The sequence below is a fragment of the Schistocerca americana genome, chromosome 2, assembly GCF_021461395.2.
Source record: "Schistocerca americana isolate TAMUIC-IGC-003095 chromosome 2, iqSchAmer2.1, whole genome shotgun sequence".
Lineage (NCBI taxonomy): Eukaryota > Metazoa > Arthropoda > Insecta > Orthoptera > Acrididae > Schistocerca > Schistocerca americana.
The window spans coordinates 959478413-959500567 of record NC_060120.1 but is presented as its reverse complement, the minus strand read 5'-3'; the positions used below and the strand labels follow the sequence as shown (position 1 = coordinate 959500567).

Sequence of the window (22155 nt, the reverse complement as noted above, 5' to 3'; positions counted from 1 at the left end):
TATTAACTTCCATATTCAGGGATGCTGCAACGGCCTTATGATCACTGATTCCCTGTTCTGCTCATACAGAGTCGAAAAGTTCGGGTGTTTGTTATCAGTAGGTCCAAGATGTTATCTCCACGAGTCGGTTCTCTGTTTAATTGCTCGAGGTAATTTTCGGATAGTGCACTCAGTATAATGTCACTCGATGCTCTGTCCCTACCACCCGTCCTAAACATCTGAGTGTCCCAGTCTATATCTGGTAAATTGAAATCTCCACCTAAGAATATAACATGCTGAGAAAATTTATGTGAAATGTATTCCAAATTTTCTCTCAGTTGTTCTGCCACTAATGCTGCTGAGTCGGGAGGTCGGTAAAAGGAGCCATTTATTAACCTAGCTCGGTTGTTGAGTGTAACCTCCACCCATAATAATTCACAGGAACTATCCACTTCTACTTCACTACAGGATAAACTACTACTAACAGCGACGAACACGCCACCACCGGTTGCATGCAATCTATCCTTTCTTAACACCGTCTGTGCCTTTGTAAAAATTTCGGCAGAATTTATCTCTGGCTTCAGCCAGCTTTCTGTACCCCGTCTGTGGCTTTGTAAAAATTTCGGCAGAATTTATCTCTGGCTTCAGCCAGCTTTCTGTACCTATAACGATTTCAGCTTCGTTCAATTACTGAATAGGCGGAAATCCAGAATGAATGCAGTGGCTAATTGGTTCAAATCGTTCAAACGGCTCTGAGCACTATGGGACTTAACATCTGAGGTCATCAGTGCCTTAGACTTAGAACTACTTAAACCTAACTAACCTAAGGACATCACATACATCCATTCCCGAGGCAGGATTCGAACCTGCGACCGCAGCAGCAGCGCGGTTCCGGACTGAAGCGCCTAGAACAGCTCGGCCACAGCAGCCGGCTGCAGTGGCTACAAACAGCTATGACTTTTAATGAAAAGCATTACATCGGTATAATTGGAAAGAATGCAAAAAGAAGGTTCACCATTTAGATAATTTCTCAAGTGCAAGGAATCGGCAACCGGCGCATGCGCGGTTATACTTGAGTGGAAAGCTCCGTCTCGTATGTGAAAATCCCATGCATAAGGCATTCTTCGCCTTAGAATTTAATAAACATCTTTCTGTCTCCACCTTGCAGAGAAGATTTAGTCAGCTGTATAAATGAGCACCTCTGCCAAATCCGTACTCAACCACGCCGACCCTGCGCAACCTCGGGATAAAGGCGCAAGTGAAAGACAGAAAGACTAATGATCAGCTTCGAACGCCAACAATATTCGCAGGTTGCATCGCTTTTTTGAAGAAGTAGGATGTTATCACAAAGGAAAAAGTACCGGCCGTCACGTGTGTCAGCACAAAACATTGAAACAACTCGTCTTTCCTCTGAAGTAGACCGCGGGTTTTGACGTACGCAGCCAGAAAGTAACTACAGATGACACGAATAACGGTTTGGCGTGATCTCAAAACAAGGCTGTGAATTAGATCGTGCGTAATTCAGATTTTTAGAAGTTGTAACTGGAAACTACGTCAAACGTATGAATTATTTACGACAATGCAGGAAGCCGTGGAGGCATGGACACATTGTCCAGTCACGTTAATGTGGCCACCACTCAAAAGGCTGAAAACTACCTTTTGCAGTGCGGACCATTACGAGACGTGCAGGAAGAGTGTCAATGCGTTTTTGGAAGGCACCGACTCCATTGACATGGTCAGCTGTGCTAGGTGTCTCAGTTGAGGATCTATAGCGCGAACAGCCCCATCAGGTACATCCACAGATTCTCATGTGAAGAAGGTAGACACAAAACTGAACGACACAATGCACTGCATTACTGGTTGCATCAAATCAACTCCATGCCACTGGTTACCTGTATTGAGTCACATCCCACCACCTCACTCAAGGCGGAAACAAGCTGTACTGAGGGTGGCCAAGAAAATTTCTGCATCACCCTCTCTACCACTGCGCCAGGAATTCTGTCATCCGCCACAGCAACGATTGCGATCAAGAAGACCAGCAAGTGTTACTGCAGGACAACTCATCGCAGATGGTTTTTACCTAAATGAAAGCTGGAAACATGAATGGTCAGCAAAAACATTGGGAACAAGAGCCCATCACCTTGATCCCACAAAGAATCCAAAAGGTTTTGATCTACCGAGGAACCTCTGGTGCCGCCTCAACAGGTTAAGAACTGGACATGGTTTTGTAGCTACTTCAGGTACAAATGGGGCTGGATCAGTTCACCAATGTGTGAATGTAATCAAGAAGAGCAGACAATTGAACGTCTAGTTCAACGCTGTCCACTTCATTCATATCCTGGAATTCCCGACGACTTGTTCAGTCTCACACCCAGCTTAATTAATTGGTTGAAAACACGGACTTTAAGGTTTAATCTTGTCTCATATCATACAGGGTGTTACAAAAAGGTACGGCCAAACTTTCAGGAAACATTCCTCACACACAAAGAAAGAAAATATGTTATGTGGACATGTGTCCGGAAACGCTTACTTTCCATGTTAGAGCTCATTTTATTACTTCTCTTCAAATCACATTAATCATGGAATGGAAACACACAGTAACAGAAAGTATCAGCATGACTTCAAACACTTTGTTACAGGAAATGTTGAAAACGCCCTCCGTTAGCGAGGATACATGCATCCACCCTCCGTCGCATGGAATCCCTGATGCGCTGATGCAGCCCTGGAGAATGGCGTATTGTATCACAGCCGTCCACAATACGAGCACGAAGAGTCTCTACATTTGGTACTGGGGTTGCGTAGACAAGATCTTTCAAATGTCCCCATAAATGAAAGTCAAGAGGGTTGAGGTCAGGAGAGCGTGGGGGCCATGGAATTGATCCGCCTCTACCAATCAATCGGTCACCGAATCTGTTGTTGTGAAGCGTACGAACACTTCGACTGAAATATGCAGGAGCTCCATCGTGCATGAACCACATGTTGTGTCGTACTTGTAAAGGCACATGTTCTAGCAGGGCAGGTAGAGTATCCCGTATGAAATCATGATAACGTGCTCCATTGAGCGTAGGTGGAAGAACATGTGGCCCAATCAAGACATCACCAACATTGCCTGCCCAAACGTTTACAGAAAATCTGTGTTGATGACGTGATTGCACAATTGCGTGCGGATTCTCGTCAGCTCACACATATTGACTGTGAAAATTTACAATTTGATCACGTTGGAATGAAGCCTCATCCTTAAAGAGAACATTTGCCCTGTAATGAGGATTGACACATTGTTGGATGAACCATTCGCAGAAGTGTACCCGTGGAGGCCAATCAGCTGCTGATAGTGCCTGCACACGTGCTCCCTAAGGCGCCGATCAATTGCTTCGAACGTCTTCCTGTCGGGACACCTTCGTTCTGGAAATCTATCTCGATACATACGTACCGCGCCACGGCTATTGCCCCGTGCTAATCCATACATCAAATGGGCGTCTGCCAACTCCGCATTTGTAAACATTGCACTGAGTGCAAAACCACGTTCGTGATGAACACTAACCTGTTGATGCTACGTACTGATGTGCTTGATGCTAGTATTGTAGAGCAATGAGTCGCATGTCAACACAAGCACCGAAGTCAACATTACCTTCCTTCAATTGGGCCAACTGGCGGTGAATCGAGGAAGTACAGTACATACTGACGAAACTAAAATGAGCTCTAACATGGAAATTAAGCATTTCCGGACACATGTCCACATCAGATATTTTCTTTATTTGTGTGTGAGGAATGTTTCCTGGACGTTTGGCCGTACCTTTTTGTAACACCCTGTATGTATATTGTATCGGTTTAAATCACAGGACGAAGTGGCCGTGCGGTTAAAGGCGCTGCAGTCTGGAACCGCAAGACCGCTACGGTCGCAGGTTCAAATCCTGCCTCGGGCATGGATGTTTGTGATGTCCTTAGGTTAGTTAGGTTTAACTAGTTCTAAGTTCTAGGGGACTAATGACTTCAGCAGTTGAGTCCCATAGTGCTCAGAGCCATTTTTTTGAAATCAGAGGAGTGTGGTGGTCCGAGGGCTGCGGTAAACTCATCCTGGAGCTCCTCGAACAACACACGTACACGGCGAGCTGTTGTCCAGCTGGTAGATACCATCGCGCTGGGGTAAAACCAAGTGCAGCGTAGCGGTTGACATGATCCCACAGGACAGATGGATACTTTTGTTGATCCACTGTGCCCTCCACAATGGCGAGACCACACAGGGAATGTCACGAAAACAGTCCAGAGACTTCCTCCTCCGGCCTGGACCTTCCGCCGATGTAGCACGAAGCGTGATTTATCCAAACCTGTCGCCGCTCAGTGAACGTCCAGTTGCGTAATGGTGTGAAAATTCCCGCCTTCGTCGCCCATGAACAGCAGTGAACATGGGTGAAAGAATCAGGCGCCTGCTGCGGAGGCCCATACGCAGCAACTTTCGCTGAATGGTCGTCGAGAAGACTGTTGTTAGCCCGTTGGTTCATCTGGGTGGTCAGTCGCTCGACAGTTGTACGTCTATCCGCCGGCACCCCCGTACACATCTCTACAGACGTCGTTCACTCCTGTCATCTATGTCCCAGGTGCTCAACAGTTGCCTCGGCGCCATTTTTCCATGCACGGTATACTTTAATCCATGTGGCGCCCGACATTCTACAACGCTATTTTGGTAATGCTTCCATTCTTCACTTGAAAGCCAATGATCATGCACTTTTGGACGTCAGATAAATAACTCCGTTTCCGCATATCGACAACGACTGCACTGTTTTCTAAGACCATCGACACGATTTATATACCCTTCATTGCTAGTGCTGCCACCTGCCGTCTGAGAATGCTTATTGCAGGTTGAATTCGAACTTAGTCGGTGGTCACACTAATGAGACTGGACCGTGTATGCCATGTAGGTTTCATTTTTAGCGGTGAGGCAACCTTCCACTTCAAAAGTTGCCCAGAATGTAGTACAACCAGTTTTTTTACCTCAATTACTATTTCCTCCACACAATGCAAATTACACACATGAAATAATGAGGTTTTATCTGCACGCAGTAATTTTTCCTGTAATCTCCTTCCAGTTCTACGGCATTCCTCCAGCGCGAAACGAGAGCGCATGTGCCCTGTCGGTACTAGTCTACGTTCAGCTCATGAAGCCATTTCCTCACTGCGCGAATCACCACTTCGTCGACCTAAAAACTTGAGAGTTGGCAATACTCTCTTAGGATTTAAAGGCTGGCTACAGCGCGCATACAAAAACTCTGGAATCTAAGATATTGTTGTCGCGCTTCGCAGCGCGCGGACTAATTGGTGGCAGTTTGGAAGCCAGTGTAGGAGCCCGCCTGCTGTGGTGTGCACGTGTGTTGGGCGAGGGGTCGTCGCCGAGCAGCCGTACTGCCGTGTGCGCCAGGATTTGGTAGTGAATTGATATTTTTTATAATTTGCAGCGCGCTTATTAATTGAAAGAAAATGGTTTGTGTATGTGCGTAGCAGTAGACTGTAATTTTGATAATGATAGGAGTTGAATTCTTAAGGGAAACCATTGTTAGGCGAATAGATTAAGTATTGATTTTTGTCATTGATTTCATTTGTAATTGTCAGGGAATTGTTTCACTATGTATTTAATTGAAAAGTATTTCAGTCTGTCTTAAGAGTTTGATTAATTTGTAACATTTGCTTTAATGCCACTGGAGGCAGATTTACATACGAAGCGATTGTTCAACGAGCTTCTAGCGTTTTGTTAATTGAATGAGAAAGAATCGCTTTCAGAATATAGTTTTTGAAAAAAGGACTTATTTGTTTGGGTTATCATTTATCGAGTTTAGATTTGACCAAATCCTTTCTCTTGAATTATATGTAGTTGTAGTAAGCAGCAGCAGCTGCAGCAACAGCAGGAGCCGCCATACAGAAAATGCAACGCACTCAGCATGAATAATAGGTTTTTTAATGTTTTTGTTAAATAATGGAATGCAGCAGATCAAGCAGTGGCAGCAGAAAGACCGAGTAAGTTATTTGTTGCGAACAGGACCAAATAAAAAAATAAAGTTTAGGCGACCTATGTAATAATAAAGTTAACAAGAGTACAAGCCCGAGATTTTCAGTAGAAAACACGAGATAAGAAGATAGAGCTCGCGACATTCAAACTTATTCTACGAATGCTGTCTTTTAAAGGCCTACACAAGAGAAAGTACAGGGAGATATTTCATGGCTGTAGGGTAAGTGGGATAACACTGTCCAGACGTGTCTCTTGATGTGTTCAGAAGTTCACAAACTTGTGAGGCCTAGCATTATAGTGCTGAACAGAAATACCCCCCCCCCTCAACCCCCCTCCCCAGCAGTAGCGCCAAGAGACGGTAGTGCGCCGATCTATGCGACTGAGAACATCGGTACACCGCAACATGTCAGTTGTGCTAGCTGTGAATGGATTTAACCTTGCCGGAAATCTGGGAGCTCCGTCGAAAAGCCTTGTGGTGGCCACATCCTTTCTACCCAGCGACCGACAGTGTTAATGTCGACTGCAGTTGGTCCACAGACTTTACACAAAGTTTTGTGAATATTTCTCTCAGGTTCCTTCTCCTTGTTCATCTTTTCCTTCCGACATTATTCTGCATCTACGCGGCGTTGGACTGGTTAATTTCCAATATGGCATGGTTAATTTAACGAGTGGGCAGATGCCCTTCCTGTTGCCACCCCGTTGGCCCCCGTGGCGAAACACGTGTACCCTAACTGTCTGCCTGTAGTGTTATCAATGTGAAGGGTGCGAACATGTTACTAAATATTTGTGATTTGTCTGAGGCAGGACTTGGGTATCAACTCGGTATTCACCTAGTCAGATGTGAGAAACCGTCTAAAATCCACATTCAGGCTCGTCAGTACAAAGGCCTTCGTCGCCGATTCCTGATCAAGTACCTGTACTGCCTAGCACAGTCCATATACTGACAGTCTAATTTATATTACGATGTTACAACAGTGACAAATTCATGGTTTTATTACCTGCGGTCAGTGATTTCATATTCGCCTAATATGATGCTGTAAATGCTTTTAACAACCTGGATGATGGTCAGTAGAGCGAAACAGGTTGTTTAAATAAATATTTTACCAAGATCTCAAACCGATAATCATTACATTTTTCCCTCTAGTACCTGATGCTTCAAGACATGTGCTATCATCCTGTCCCTTCTTTTCGTCGGTGTTTTTCATACTCTCCTTTCTTCGTCGATTCTGCGGAAAACCTAACCATTCCTTATCTTATAAGCCCAACTAATTTTCAACATTCTTCTGTAACACTACATCTCAAACGTTTCGATTCTCTTCTCTTCTGGTTTTATTACTCTCCATGATTCGCTGTCAGACAATGCTGTGCTCGAAACGCAGCACAGGAAATTTCTTCCTGAAATTAAGGCGTATTTTTTATTCCAGTACACTTATCTCAGCCAGGAATGTCCTCTTTGCCTGCGCTCCTCTGCTTTTTTATGCCGTTCTTGCTTCGTCCGTCGTGAGTTACTTCTCTTCCATCATACCAGAATCCCTTAACTTCCTCAGTCTCCTGATAACCAATATTGAGTTTCTCGATATTCTAAATTCTGCTAGTTCTCATTACTGTTGTCTTTTTCCGCTTTACTCTCAATTCTGTACTCATTAGACTGTTCACTCCATTCAACAGATCCTGTAATATTTCTTGACTTTTACTGAGGGTAGCAAAGTTATCAGCAAATCTTATCATTGATATCCTTTAATCCTGAATTTTAATTCCGCTCTTGAACCGTTCTTTTATTTCCGTCAGTGGTCATTGCTTTTTCTATGGATAGATGGAACCGATGACCACGCTGCTTGCCTCGATTCGACCGACCTATAGAAAGACTGATGGATAGGGGCGAAATATAGCATCCCTGGCTAACGCACTTTGAATCCGACCTTTCGTTCTTGGTCTTCCAATCTTGTTGTCCCCTCTTGCTCCTTGCACACATCGTGTATTACCTGTCATTCCTGTAGCTTACCCCTGTTTTTCTCCGAATTTCGAACACCTTGCACCATTTCACGTTTCGTGGTTTTTCTAGGTCGACAAATCCTACGATCGTATCTTGATTTTTCTTCATTCTTGCATTCTTGTTTCCAAAACCAAGAGCAACGTCGTAACTGCCTTTCTGGTGCCTTTACTTTTCATAAAGCCAAAATGATCATCATCTGACAGAACTTCAATCTCCTTTCCCGTTTATCTGTACATTATTCTTGTCAGGAACTTGGATACCTGAGCTGTTTAGCCGATAGTGCGGTAGTTCTCGCACTGATCTGCCTTAGCTATTGTTGGAATTCTGTGTATGATACATTTCCGCAACTCCGATGGTATATCACAAGTCCCGAAGATTCTACACACCAACTTGAATAGTCTTTTGGTTACCACTTCCCCTAATGATTTTAAAAATTCCAATGAGATGTTGTATATATCTTTGGTCTTCTTTGATCTAGAGTCTCCCAGCTCTTTTAAATTCTGACATTAATACTGAACTCTAATTTTTTCATAAAGGCCTTCAATGTATTCTTTCCGCCTATCTGCTGCCTCCCCTGTGCAACAGTGGAGTTCCGATTGCACTCTTAACGCTACCATCCTTACTTTTAATTTCACTGAAGACGGTTTTGATTTTTCTGGATTGTAACCCTGTTCTCCCAACCATGATTTCTTTTTAGGTTTTTCACATCTTTCCTCCAGCCATTTCGTCTTGGCTGCCCTAAACTTCCTATTTATTTCATTTCCTAGGGATTTATACTGCTGTCACAAAATTATTGGGACAGCGAAAAGCACGTGTACAGATGGCGGTAGTATCGCGTACACAACGTATAAAAGTGCGGTGCATTAGCGGGGCTGTCATTTTTACTCAAGTGATTCGTGTGAAAAGGTATCCGACGTGATTATGGCCGCACGAACGGAATGAACAGACATTGAACGCGGAATGGTAGTTACACGCATAAGACATTCCATTTCGGAAATCGTTATGGAATTAAATATTCCAATATCCACAGTGTCAAGAGTGTCCCGAGAATACAAAATTTCAGGCATTACCTCTCACTACAGACAACACAGTGGCCGACGGCCTTCACTTAACGACCGAGAGCAGCAGCATTTGCATACAGATGTCAGTGCTAAGAGACAAGCAGCACTACGTGAAATAAACGCAGAAACCACTGTGGAACTGTTAGGACGGTGCGGTGAAATCTGGCGTTAATGGGCTATGGCTGCAGACGACCGACGTGAGTGCCTTTGCTAAAAGCGCAAACCCCTGTGGCGCCATTCCTGTGCTCGTGATCGTATCAGCTGGACCGTAGACGGGTTCGAGTGTGCTGCAGATCCTACGAAGCCATGGACCCAGGTTGTCAACAGGGCACTGTGCAAGCTGGTAGTGGCTCCATAGTGGTGTGAGCTGTGTTTACGTGGAATGGACTGGATTTTCGGCTACTTGGAGACCATCTGCAGTCATTCAAGGACTTCATTTTTCGAAACAAAGATGTTATTTTTATGGATGGCATTGAACACCATGTCACCAGGCCACAATTTTTCGTGATTGGTCTGAAGAACATTCGAGACAATTCGAGCGAATGATTTGACCACCCAGATCGCCCAACACGAATCCAGTCTAACGTTTCTGGGCCATAATCTAGAGCTCAGTTCGTGCACAGAATACTGCACCGGCAACAGCTTTGGGACAGAGGACGGCTATAGAGGTAGCATGGCTCAGTATTTCTGTAGGGGATTTCCAACGTCTTGTTAGTGTCCTGCCACGTCGAGTTGTTGCACTACGCAGGGCAGAAGGAGTTCTGACAAGATATTAGGGGGTGTCCCATATTGTATATTGCTGTATTCCTGTCTTTTCCTGAACATTTTTGTACTTCCTTGTTTCATCGACCAGTTGAATTATTTCTTCTGTTAGCCATGATTTCTTCTCATTTGCCTTCCTAGTGCCTACGTCTGCGTGTCCAACATCTGCGGTAGCCCTTTTAAGAGATGTCTATTCCTCTTCAACTGAACTGCGTGCTCTGGTATTCCTTGTCACATTATCCACTTCATCAGCGAACTTCAAGCGCGTCTGGTCATTCCTTAGTAATTCAGTGTCCCACTTCCTTCCACACTGAGTCTGCCAGGCGATTCTCTTATTAAACTTCTGTCTACTCTTCATCATTACTATATTGTGATAGGAGTCTATATTTGCTCCTGGCTACGCCTTACAATCAATTGTCTAATTTCGGAATCTTTTCTGACCATGACGTAATCCAGCTGGGATCCCCCCGTCCTCCAGTGTGTCTCCGGGACTTTTCTTAGTATGCTTCCTCCTCTTGCGGGTCTTGAACAGCGTATTCGCTGTTACCACCTGATACTTATTTCATAACTCAATTAGTCTCTTTCGTCGCCCATTTCTACTGTAAGTCCCATACCATCCCTTAACCCTCTCTTCTATTTCTTCTCTTACAACTGCTTTCCAGTCACCCATGATTATTAGATTTTCATCTCCCTTTGTATACTGAATTACATTTATATACTTTATCACTTCGTCTTCTGCATGTGATGTTGAAATGCGTACCTGAAAACTATCGTTGTCGACAATGGTTTGCTACTGAAACTGATGAGAACAACTGTATTACTGATCTGTTCAAGTAGCTCACTCTCTGTTCCACTTTCCTATTCATAACAAGTAATACTCCTATCATTCTATTTTCTGTCGCTTCAGGTATTGCGTATATTCATCTGACCAGAGATCCTTATCTTCTTTCCATTTAATTCTACTGACCCGCACTATAACTAGATTGAGCCTTTGTATTTCCCTTCTCAAATTTTCTAGCTTTCCTACTACGTTCAAACTTCTCTAATGCCAAGCTCCAACTCGTATAATGTTATCCCGTCGTAGGTTGTTCCATATCTCTCTCATGGTAAACTCCCCCTTGGCAGTCCCTTCCCGGAGATCCGAACGGGGCCATACCGGAATCTTTTGGCTATGGAGAAAGCATCATGATATTTTGCAATTACAGCCCACGTGTCGTGTGCTTACACATTATGTGTTTTTAATGCACTGGTTCATCGCCTTATTCATCCTCAGACCATTGATATTGCCAATTCTGCGGCATTTTAGGGGTAGTTTCTATCACAGAGGGCAAGATGGTACCTTGAGAGTCTCTCCTCTCCTCCACCCTTCCGAAGAAAGTCGTTTGTAGAACGATGGTTACTATTTACAGCGGCAATCGTACGCCCCCATTAATGATGACTTTTATTAAAGATTCTAGCCATAGCTGGGTTCGAACCAGGGCCCCTGGATATTTCGATTTTTAGTCAAAGACGCTACTCCTAGACCTTCTTATCATCTGAAAAGACAAACCGAGTTCTGTAATACAGAGAACCATGTAATGCCTGAAAATTGGCAAAGTGAGGAAATATATCGTAAATCAATTTCAGTTCTTTAGATACCCCTAAAACTCCAGTTCATTCCAATCACGATCTTCATTTAAACATAAAACATGTCCAACGTAAATCCTAAGACAACTTATTCCTCGAATGCTTTGCTTCGTTTTTTAATTGCAAATGACTGTGAATCTCTCGAATCATAGCTTCATGTATTTCTAAATTACGCGAATAAAATAATGTTATTTATCAGTGACACTTTTATTGTATGCAATGCACATTTTAACAATCACATCATCGTAATGTAATTCTTTTTTAATTCTTCCTCTTCATTCATATTTAAGGCAGCAACTTGGTCACTAGGTTAAAGATGTGTAAGAGAAAGAAATAAATCTCACGTTCATGATTTGGCCATTAATCAGATACGATTAAATGCTTATTACAAAAAATTATTTTAGTTGCTAGTTTGCTTTTTTCAGAGTCATATTTATTTTTAATAAATTTATTGTTCCATTTTCACCAGTCATTTCCTTTTTAGAAATACTGCCAAGCTGATTATTAGGTATTAAATGTTACTGCCGTCAATAGTTTAACTAATCTTGTTATCTGTGGCAGTGAGCTGAACATTTTTTCGTAAGCAGTTGATGAAATGTTTGTACTTTATTAATTTTTTGCCGCCAGATTACATACTCGTATCTGTATGATTTACAAATACTGCCGAGTTTATAATATTCCGACTGTTTCCGCGGCTTCGTTTAAACTTGAATATTTCAACATTCTGTCAAACTCACAGAGTAACACTGAAACATCTCTTTTCTTGAATCGATCTGTATTTTGCTCCGTATTTCACAATTATATTTTTCTTGTTGACACTGAATGTTAACACTTATTCACCCGAAGCTGCGTTTATTCAGCGGTACGAAAGAGTTAATTCTTCTCTCATCAACTTGTACTTCAGTTTCTTTGTCTTTCACCCTGCCAGTACTTTTTTCCTTTCTCTGAAATCACTATTCGTTTCTGTCTTAAGCCGCTTGTAGTGCTTAGTCTTTTTACGATTTAAAAATTCTTTTGTTTCCTTCTTTCGTAGGGAATATGTAATATTTGTTCTGTTGCGGATCGAACTTGTACGTTTCTCTTTTCGACCCCTTAAGGTAGGTGACTTACTCGACAGTCACAATGCTCCCATATACAAACTTGTTATCTCAGAATCTACGCAGTATAACTACTCCTGGTGCTCCAAAATTGAGTGTATAGCGACACGGCGGTGATAGTAGCATCATCTTATACAGGGTGATTTTTTTCACCGTGTACAAACTCTATGGATTGATTGATGATGCGGAAGAAAAATGGTATAATAAAGTTATATCCGGAAATGCATGGTTTCCATGCTAGAGACCATTCACTCAAACATATTTTGTTACAGAGACTGCGGTCTAATATGCGCCGTACCACGGAGACACAGTTACAATATGTATGGTTTCCTCCTAGGGGATGATACTGTTCCTCATACGTCATGCCTCATGCCCTAGCGCCCTGTCCTGCCATAGTCGTTGGTAATGTTGTGTCCGATTCACTTCTCTTGCTGACTCGCCCTTTAGTGGATGTGATGCAGCGTTGTACACAATGGTTTCGTGTTCGAATTGAGAACTTGGCGACAGGGTGTTTACATGGCGGAAGGACAGATGGCAACTGGCCGCGGACCAGGAGACCTATTCCCGCCGACAACAGCCACAGCATTCAATGTTTGCAACAGTGTTTCACAGTTTATCTGAGACAGGGTCGTTTCAGGAAGCAGGGAATCATGAAGAGCCTACCCGAAATGTTCGGACACTAGACTTGGAGGAAAATGTGAAATGCGAACGCCGTGTCAGTACCAGGCATTTGTGAAACATTCTCCGTGACCATTGTTACTACCCTTATCAGAGCTTATTAGCGTCAGACTTTCCACATCCTGAGCAGTTTTGTCACTGGTTTCTTTACCAAGCAACCACGATTCCGGGATCTGTGTCATTCATTGTATTCACAGATGAGGCCACCTCTACGCCGAGTTGTAACTTACATAAGTCATCTGTGGGATAATATGCAGAACCCTCATGGTATGGTGACAGCGAATCATCAGCATCCGTGCAGCCGGAATATGTGAGTCAGGATAACTTGCGACAGTGTTTTGGGGCCAGTCTTCCTTCAACGTCGCCCGAACAGACCGGAACTATTGGTATTTCTCGCGGCTGACTTTTCCTGCGCTGCTGGAAGAAGTGCCATTGATGATTCCAAGGGTTAGGTGGCTTCTACATGATGGTGCTCCAGCTCACCTCGCCGTTTAATGTCCGGACGCATCTCAATCGTGTCTTCTCTGGTCGATGGGTCGGACGAGGGTGTCCAGTTGCATGGCCTGCTCGTTCAGGAGATCTCAACCCGTGCGATTTCTGGTTATGGGGCCATCTGAAAAGTATGGGTGTAATTTTTCCTTATTTGACTTATATGTGTTCGTTTTCTTACGGGTTTTTATTTTTTATGTATTTTTTTTTTATATATGCAGAGTCCATTCCAGATGTGTAAACACTGGAGCAAAGTATTCGTGCTGCCTTTGACACTGTTCGGATGCAGCCTGGTCGACGTGAACGTGCGAGGCAGAACATTCCACGGCGCGTACACGCAAGCGTTGCAGCACATGAAAATCATTTTCAACACATACATGGTATAGCTCGTATTAGACAGCAGTCTCTGTAACAATCTATGACTGAATAAGTGGTCTCTGGCATGGATACCATGCATTTCAGAACATAAGTTCATCAGACTGTTTTTGTTCTGTATCCTCTCATCGACAAATCCGTAGAGTTTGTACACGGTAGAAAAAAATCACCCTTTATACAGATCAACGGTAAGAAAATACAAAATTAAATCTGTTGTTACTGGTGTGGTAACAATGTCCTTTCTTTCATATACTTCGGCGTAGTACGGAATTTCCATGCTCATATTGTAGATAAAGATGAAGAAGCAAGAGTCTGTGATAACATACACGCTGCTGCTAGCAAGACGTGCCCACGCTCCATGGCCGTAAATGGTCACGTGATTTAGAATGGGTTTAACGGCAGTTGAGTTCAGATTTAAGTCGGGGGTCGGCCGAATGGTGAGTCGGCTTAATAAAGTCACACAAAGTCCTATCAGAGAAGTTAGCTGTGTAACATCAATGGAGTACAAAAGAATGTAACTTTAACGCAGTTTCAAAAACAGCAATTTTCGGTCCAGTTATTAAATTTGTTGATTAAGAGATTTCGGCTATTCCTAGAATATATGGTGAAGTTACGATAAATGGAATATAGTTTGAGAAAACTGTAATAGAACATTGACCGATGAGTCAGTAGCAACACAAACTGTTTAAACAGCGATTCGTACGGTAGTTCTGCTCAGTAGAATATTTGATCTTACCATTTTGTTCATAGCTGCATTTTAGCAGCTGCAGAACATTTCAATAAAAATAAAAGTCAGTCGTCAGCTGCACAGAGCAGCAGAAGACTGGTTTTGTATCTGTATTGAAATACACACATAAAAAAAAGTTTTGCATCATCCCGGTTCCCAAAATTCCTGAAGATAGACGTTGGCTGTGGATAGTGTATCACACAGTCCCTTTTGACGGTTCAGAGGTGCCACTAAACCCGCCCAAAGGTATAAACAACAATGCATAAGCAGCGCTTATTAGACGGAGGGGGTCCGACAGCCGATCAGTTCCAGTCATCCCACCAGGAAGGAGGTACACGGATCTTGTTGTCTGTAGTTCAACCATGCCTAGACGGTCAATACAGCAGTTCGATTGCGTCCGCATTGTTACTTTGTGCCAGGAACGATTCTCAGGAAGGAAAGTGTCCAGGCGTCTCGGAGTGAACCAAAGCGAAATTGTTCGGACATAGAGGATGATGCAGAGAGGCAGGAACTGTCGATGACATGCTTCGCTCAGGCCGCCCAAGGGCCACTACTGCAGTGGAGGACCGCTACCTACGGATTATGGCTCGCAGGAACCCTGACAGCAACGCCACCATGTTGAATAAAGCTTTTCGTGCAGCCACGGGACGTCGTGTTACGACTCAGACTGTGCGCAATAGGCTGCATGATGCGCAACTTCACTCCCGACGCCATGGCGAGGTCCATCTTTGCAACCACGATACCATGCAGCGCGGTGCAGATGGGCCCAACAAGTTGCCGAATGGACCGCCCAGGATTGGCATCACGTTCTCTTCACCGACGAGTGTCGCATATGCCTTCAACCAAACACTCGTCGGAGACGTGTTTGGAGGCAGCTCGGTCGGTCTGAACGCCTTATGATACACTTTACAGCGAGTGCAGTAAGGTGGAGGTTCCCTGCTGTTTTGGGGTGGCAATATATGGGGCCGACGTACGCTGCTGGTGGTCATGGATGGCGCCGTAGCGGCTGTACGAAACGCTGTTGCCATCCTCTGAATGATAGCGCAACCATATCGCTAGCACATTGGCGAGGCATTCGTCTTCATGGACGACAATTCGCGCTCCGATAGTGCACATCTTGTGAATGACTTCCTACAGGATTACGACATTGTTCGACTAGGGTGGCCAGCATGTTCTCTAGACATTAACCTTATCGAACATGCCTGGGATAGATTGAAAAGGGCTGTTTATGGACAACGTGACCCACCAACCACTCTGAGGGATCTACACCGAATCACTGTTGAGGAATGGGACAATCTGTCCCCACAATGCCTTGATGAACTTGTGGATAGTATGCCACGACAAATAAAGCCATGCATCAATGCACGAGGACGTGCTGCTGGGTGTTACAGGTACCGATGTGTACAGCAATATGGACCACCACCTCTGAAGGTCTCGCCGTATGGTGGTACAACAAGCAATGTGTCGTTTTCGTGAGCAATAAAAAGGGCGGAAATGATATTTATGTTGATCTTTACTTCAATTTTCTGTACAGATTCCTGAATTCTCGGAACCGAGGTGATGTAAAACTTTTTTGATTTGTGTGTTTGATTTGTTTCCGGTTGGAAGTAGCTTGCCCTGGGAGGAGCCTGGTGTGTAGAGAGGGGTTTCTGCTATTTGATGTTGGAAGTGCGGAAATGTGTTTCTATTGGGTGCTTAGATAAGGCATGTGCGTGACTGATTGCAAAGAAGAGCCCACTGTCTTGTTACCGGAAAGTCTGACTTGCTTAATGACTACTTCGAACATTTAACTAAATTTTTAATAGTCGAATTATTCATCAAAGTACTAGGTCCAGTGGAACCATTAGTGTGAAAGGAACAGTGTTATTCTGCAGTTAATACATGGGCTGAATCGAGTCTACTTACTGATCTAACGTATATTCGTAACAGGTAATGTAGTGAGACCCCAACGCCTGAAGTGATTTAGCTTCATTTGGAAATGTGTTAATTTATAGGGCAGAAGTGTCAGTGGCAAACAAATAACATTTTTATTTATTTCCTTTTTTTACTTTTAGGAAAGGCGGCTGAGTTAAGTCTTGGGATTAACACTGTGTAAATCGATTGCTGGGCGTGTACTCACAGGAAGGAAAAATAAATTCTGATCTATCTTACAACATTAAAACAAGACTATGCTACTTGTATTTTGTTGTTTTCCTAACATTCTGAAAGAATATTGTGAATAAGAAATTGGAAAAGGAATATAGTTTGTTCCTCTTCGAAATAACAGATATAAAGAATTACTTAGAAAACAGGAAAGAGTGGCTTTATATATACAGACTGTAGTATCTACCAACGCGTATCGTGATCTGAGATTAAGAACAGATGTAACAAAAATATAACACAATCGCATTCAGATTAAGAGTATATTCAACGGAATTATTTTGAAAAAGTTAAGGGAAATAATTAGTTTTACATTCTTTAAACTGATTCAAAAGAGTCTCTTTAGCAACAGTAATCGTCAGTTGGCGTGAGTCACCTCTGCCTAGGAAAGTACGATATCGATGAATTATTGATACGCTGAGAAACAAAAAGAAAGATACTTAGTACATGAAGAGCTGTTTAGCATAATAATTGTTACTAATGGACGAAAGGGTCTGAGGGCTCTGATGCGGCTGTAAATAAGGCAAATGGAATCATGTCATTTACTAAGAGACATTTAATAAAATTTATAAGTATTTCGCATAAATTTAGCGATTTCTGCACTCAGAGATTATCATCATCTTTCATAATGGCAACAGTTTGGAACCATACAGTGTGTAGTACATCACTTCTAAATGTATAAGAATACGTTTAAAGCTTCTTTTATACATAGCAGTATAAACAAAACATTAAGGAGAATAAAAGTAAAGAAAAGTAGCGTTTACAAAAGAGGTGTGTCTGAAGTACCCTGATAGTAAAGAAGTCTAAGTCTGGTTAATTTGCTTTAATGATTGCGTGCATAAACGGTCTTAAGGAGAAAGAAAAGACTATTGTGTCTTGCGTAGATACATTCACCACCAAAGGTTGACTGCAGGCGTAAGAAATTTATGTATTGTTCCAAAGGATTGAAAGAGCCAGGGAATACTTTGGGGCATCATACAGCCCTCTTTATGTGCATATTTGTTGAAGGTTGTATTTTACAGCTGACTACAGAGTCAGCGTTTCCTCACATGTTTCACTACTTATCGATTGAAGCGTTAACAAATAGTTTTCCTGTGTCCTTACCCTAAAAATAGGCTATACACAAGATTTTTTTGTGGAAAGCAAGTGTTTATTTTTTATCTTCCTCTCGTGCACTGTTGTAACACAATAGATAAACTTCGGTGTAATTGGAAATAAACGTATATATAACTGGAAATATACGTATATATGTGGTCACTTATTAGGAGGAGGAGGAGATTGGTGTTTAACGTCCCGTCGACAACGAGGTCATTAGAGACGGCGCGCAAGCTCGTGTAAGGGAAGGATGGGGAAGGAAATCGGCCGTGCCCTTTCAAAGGAACCATCCCGGCATTTGCCTGAAGTGATTTAGGGAAATCACGGAAAACCTAAATCAGGATGGCCGGAGACGGGATTGAACCGTCGTCCTCCCGAATGTGAGTCCAGTGTGCTAACCACTGCGCCACCTCGCTCGGTGGTCACTTATTACCCCCTTGTTCTAGATAGCCATTTTTCCTAAAACTAAAGACAGACTGGAACTCAAGAAAGCACGAAGCTTTAAAGGAAACAACATACCACGGAGCGCTAGCGAAATATGGTAACACTAAATGTTCCGAGAGTTTGCAGGGACGTAGTTCGGCAGACGTTAAGAACGTTTTCTATATGCGTAGCAAGACTGATATGTCGAATCTTCCTAGTCGATGCAGTCTGATCACACTACGTTGAAACAGTGTTACGTAGCCAGAGTAACATCCTCGGGCATGCCTTTCTCTGACTGCCAGTTATCGCTGTACACAGCTAAACGACAACGGGTAATTTCTGTCGTATTTTAGTACGAAAACTGTAGCAACTATTCAGGCCGCTAATATCAACTTACCATCGTGTCGGACTGAGTATTGCGTGGAGAATCAACAAGCGACTGCTGTAGCTGAGCGAGCGGCGGCGGTGTTTTATGCGAGACGGGAGGGTGCCGCCACGTCATACCCACAGCGGGAATTCCCAGTTCCCCCACCACACGCCATTGACGAGCGCGTCATCAGCAGCGGACCTGTTACCTGTTACCTGTTACTCGGCTACAGGTTACGCGGCAGCACACACTGGCTGTTATAGCGAAGAGGACTGCTCGTTATCTCCGTGAAGTGTAGACATTTCCACACATGTCAGTATTCATCTGTATTTTCCTAGTCACATGGCTTTAGATAGTCGTAGAATGCAGCTTGGCGGCTTATTTGAGACAAATATCCTACGTCTTTACTTTGGGAAAGCTTCCGTGCCTTATTTCTCATATATTTTATGTAAATCACGAGTAATGAGTATAGAATAGTATCCTCAGATAACATGCCTGTAAGAGAAGAAATCAAGAAAAACAGATTTAGGAACAATATTTTAAAAGGCTCAACATTTCCTAAAGCACATGTGGACTGTGAAAAAATTTATTAGTTATGAAATGCAGACCACCTGACAAAAAAGTGAACTAAGAAGGGAAGAGGAAACGAAGGGAAGCTTCAGAGGTTGAGAGGGTTCAGTGATTACAAAGTCGTCTCAAATTTACAAAAGACTTCGGCAGTGTGAACCCTCGTATCAGCATGATGCTGCACCCCTCTGTCGTGGATGCGCGAAGTGATTCGGTAGGGAAGGGCGTCATAAACCGTCGTGTTCTCTCCTGAGGCAAGTCGGCCCAAAACTGTTGAAGCTGGCTCTTGCTACCTACGGTGCTGGCACTGGGACGGAATTGACGTCCTGACGGTGCCACACGTTCTATCAGATATGTGGATCTTCCCGGCCACAGGAATGTCTCAACATCACACAGACAGTTCACAGACACACTTGGCGCTGTGAACGAGTATTGTCCTGTTGAAAAATGGCACGACGATACAGTAGCACGATAAGTAAGTATGAAGATAGACGATATCCGTGACGTACCGTTTAAGGCATCATATGTTTGTGTATGTGAATTACACCTATCAAGCACTCGAATATTTAAAACAAATCTTTGTATGTGACTATACATTTATTTCGATAGATCGTTTCTTTTCTCTTATGAAATACCCTGAATTGTCAGGGTAATAAATTTATTGTATCGTGGGCAGAAACTGTAATTAACCAGAAAAGCTTCTTGAAATGCCCAGAAGCTGTAGTATCTTCTTTTTTCTTTGACAGATGGAACGAGCTGTCTTCATTTCCTCCTTTTATTGTCTGATATCAAGCTGTGAACATTTAAGTCGCAATCTCTTGTTACTAGGCCGAAATAGATTATGTTCTAATCTTACCGCAGATTATACGTGTGGGGCCTTGCCCACTCGTCGCTAATAAGGTGCCTAAGGAATGCAGCTTTCTCGGAATGCTATACAAAAATTCAAACAAATAAAATTAGTAGTTTTATTTCTAGACAGCAAATTGACAATACTTTGATTACAGCAAATATCGTTAGCGACAGGCGATATGAAAACAGTAAAGTTCTTGCTATACACAAAGTCCTAGCAAGCACTTGGTAGTGCGGTAGCTTTCTCGCTTCCCACGCCCGGGTTCCCGGGTTCGATTCCCGGCGGGGTCACGGATTTTCTCTGCCTCGTGATGACTGGGTGTTGTGTGCTGTCCTTAGGTTAGTTAGGTTTAAATAGTTCTAAGTTCTAGGGTACTGATAACCATAGATGTTAAGTCCCATAGTGCTCAGAGCCATTTTTGAAGCACTTGATATGTGTCACGACAATCCGATAGCGTAGCACTAATGGCGTCGCAGGCTGGGCCGATCTGAGCGGCCGAGGCTAGTTGGAGCACCTCTTATGTTCACTTCTTCCAGGTGTCGCTACTGGGGCCGTGCGGTCCAATGCTGTGCACCATTGGCCGATGTTCAAATCAAATGGCTCTGAGCACTATGAGACTCAACATCTTAGGTCATAAGTCCCCTAGAACTTAGAACTGCTTAAACCTAACTAACCTATGGACATCACACACACCCATGCCCGAGGCAGGATTCGAACCTGCGACCGTAGCAGCCTCGCGGTTCCAGACTGCAGCGCCAGAACCGCACGGCCACCGCGGCCGGCTTGGCCGATGTTCCCTCACCGCTTTCTCTGATCTTGCGTGCTTCATCTTCGTTCCTGTGCTTGTGGTTATGCCAGAACAATATTTATTTCGAAACGCTTTAAATCTCTTAGTTTCCTGTGTAATTAATAGAATTTTATATGTATTTCTCTCATTTTCACAGACTGAGGGCAGACTGCTCGCTGGTAAAACGACCGGACACTTTACGTGTTCCTTCGTTAAGTATTGCTTATTACGAAGCAGAACCACCCTGAGATTTGTATGTCGATCATTTCCTTATTCTCGAGAACATTTTCACATTGTGTAACTGATCGGTCGTCTCTCGCCGCACAATGACGTCGTCAGCCTCAATGGTCTCACCCCCACAGCCGCACAATTTAAGTTTGACGATGAACTAATTCATAAGTGCATGCTGGTAGTAAGGTACTGGGGCTCCAGGTGCAATTTTGATACCAAACTGATGTCAAATTGATATGCAAATCAATTAAATTGATCAATTGACTACCTCCCCACACCCGCCCACACCTACTCCCCACCCACCCTCACCCCCGGATGACGTCATGTGTTTATGTGTTTTCCTCAGCCTGTACGTGGGTTCCCCGTCCCATCCCCCCCCACCCCCCCCCCACCACCACCACCATCTAACCTATTGGTGCGAATTCGAATTCTGGCGGGAATTTCGAATTTTAACGTGAATTCCGAAATTTGGTGGGAATTTCATTATCACAGGGCCGTGTTGACGTCCCACCCTACCTCTCACCGGGGAATTGTCGGGAACTATAACTGGCTGTGTCCTTTCTGGGACTCGAATCCTGGTCCTTCTGGACGGTATGCCCAAGTGCACCCCCAACACATGGAAACTGCCCAGATGCAGGTGAGGAAGGTCCTAATTACGTAATTAATCATAGAGATCGGTCCTAATTACGTAATTAATCACAAAGATCGATCCTAATTACAGAAGTATATGCATACCGGTAGACAGGGAGTACCTAATATCGCAATGCAGCTCAAAAATTGTTGATGGCATACAATTGGTGTTATCCTGCTAGGAAAAACTTTTAGAACACCACTCGAAACTAGTGGCAGACGTACACCACACTTCACCCAGAAGCTGGTGGGAAAAAGGCTGGAGTGAGAGGTATTATCTT

General features: G+C 43.5%; 1 protein-coding gene across 1 annotated transcript in view; it reads right to left on the bottom strand.

Moving 5' to 3' along the window:
- Window positions 1-18954, bottom strand: part of LOC124595875 — a 33828-nt gene extending 14874 nt beyond the window's left edge. The window contains exon 1 of the mRNA XM_047134784.1: window positions 18840-18954. Coding sequence (XP_046990740.1) covers window positions 18840-18944 — 105 coding nt within the window. The 5' untranslated portion in view covers window positions 18945-18954. The remainder of the gene's footprint in view (window positions 1-18839) is intronic.
- Window positions 18955-22155: the final 3201 nt, after the last annotated feature.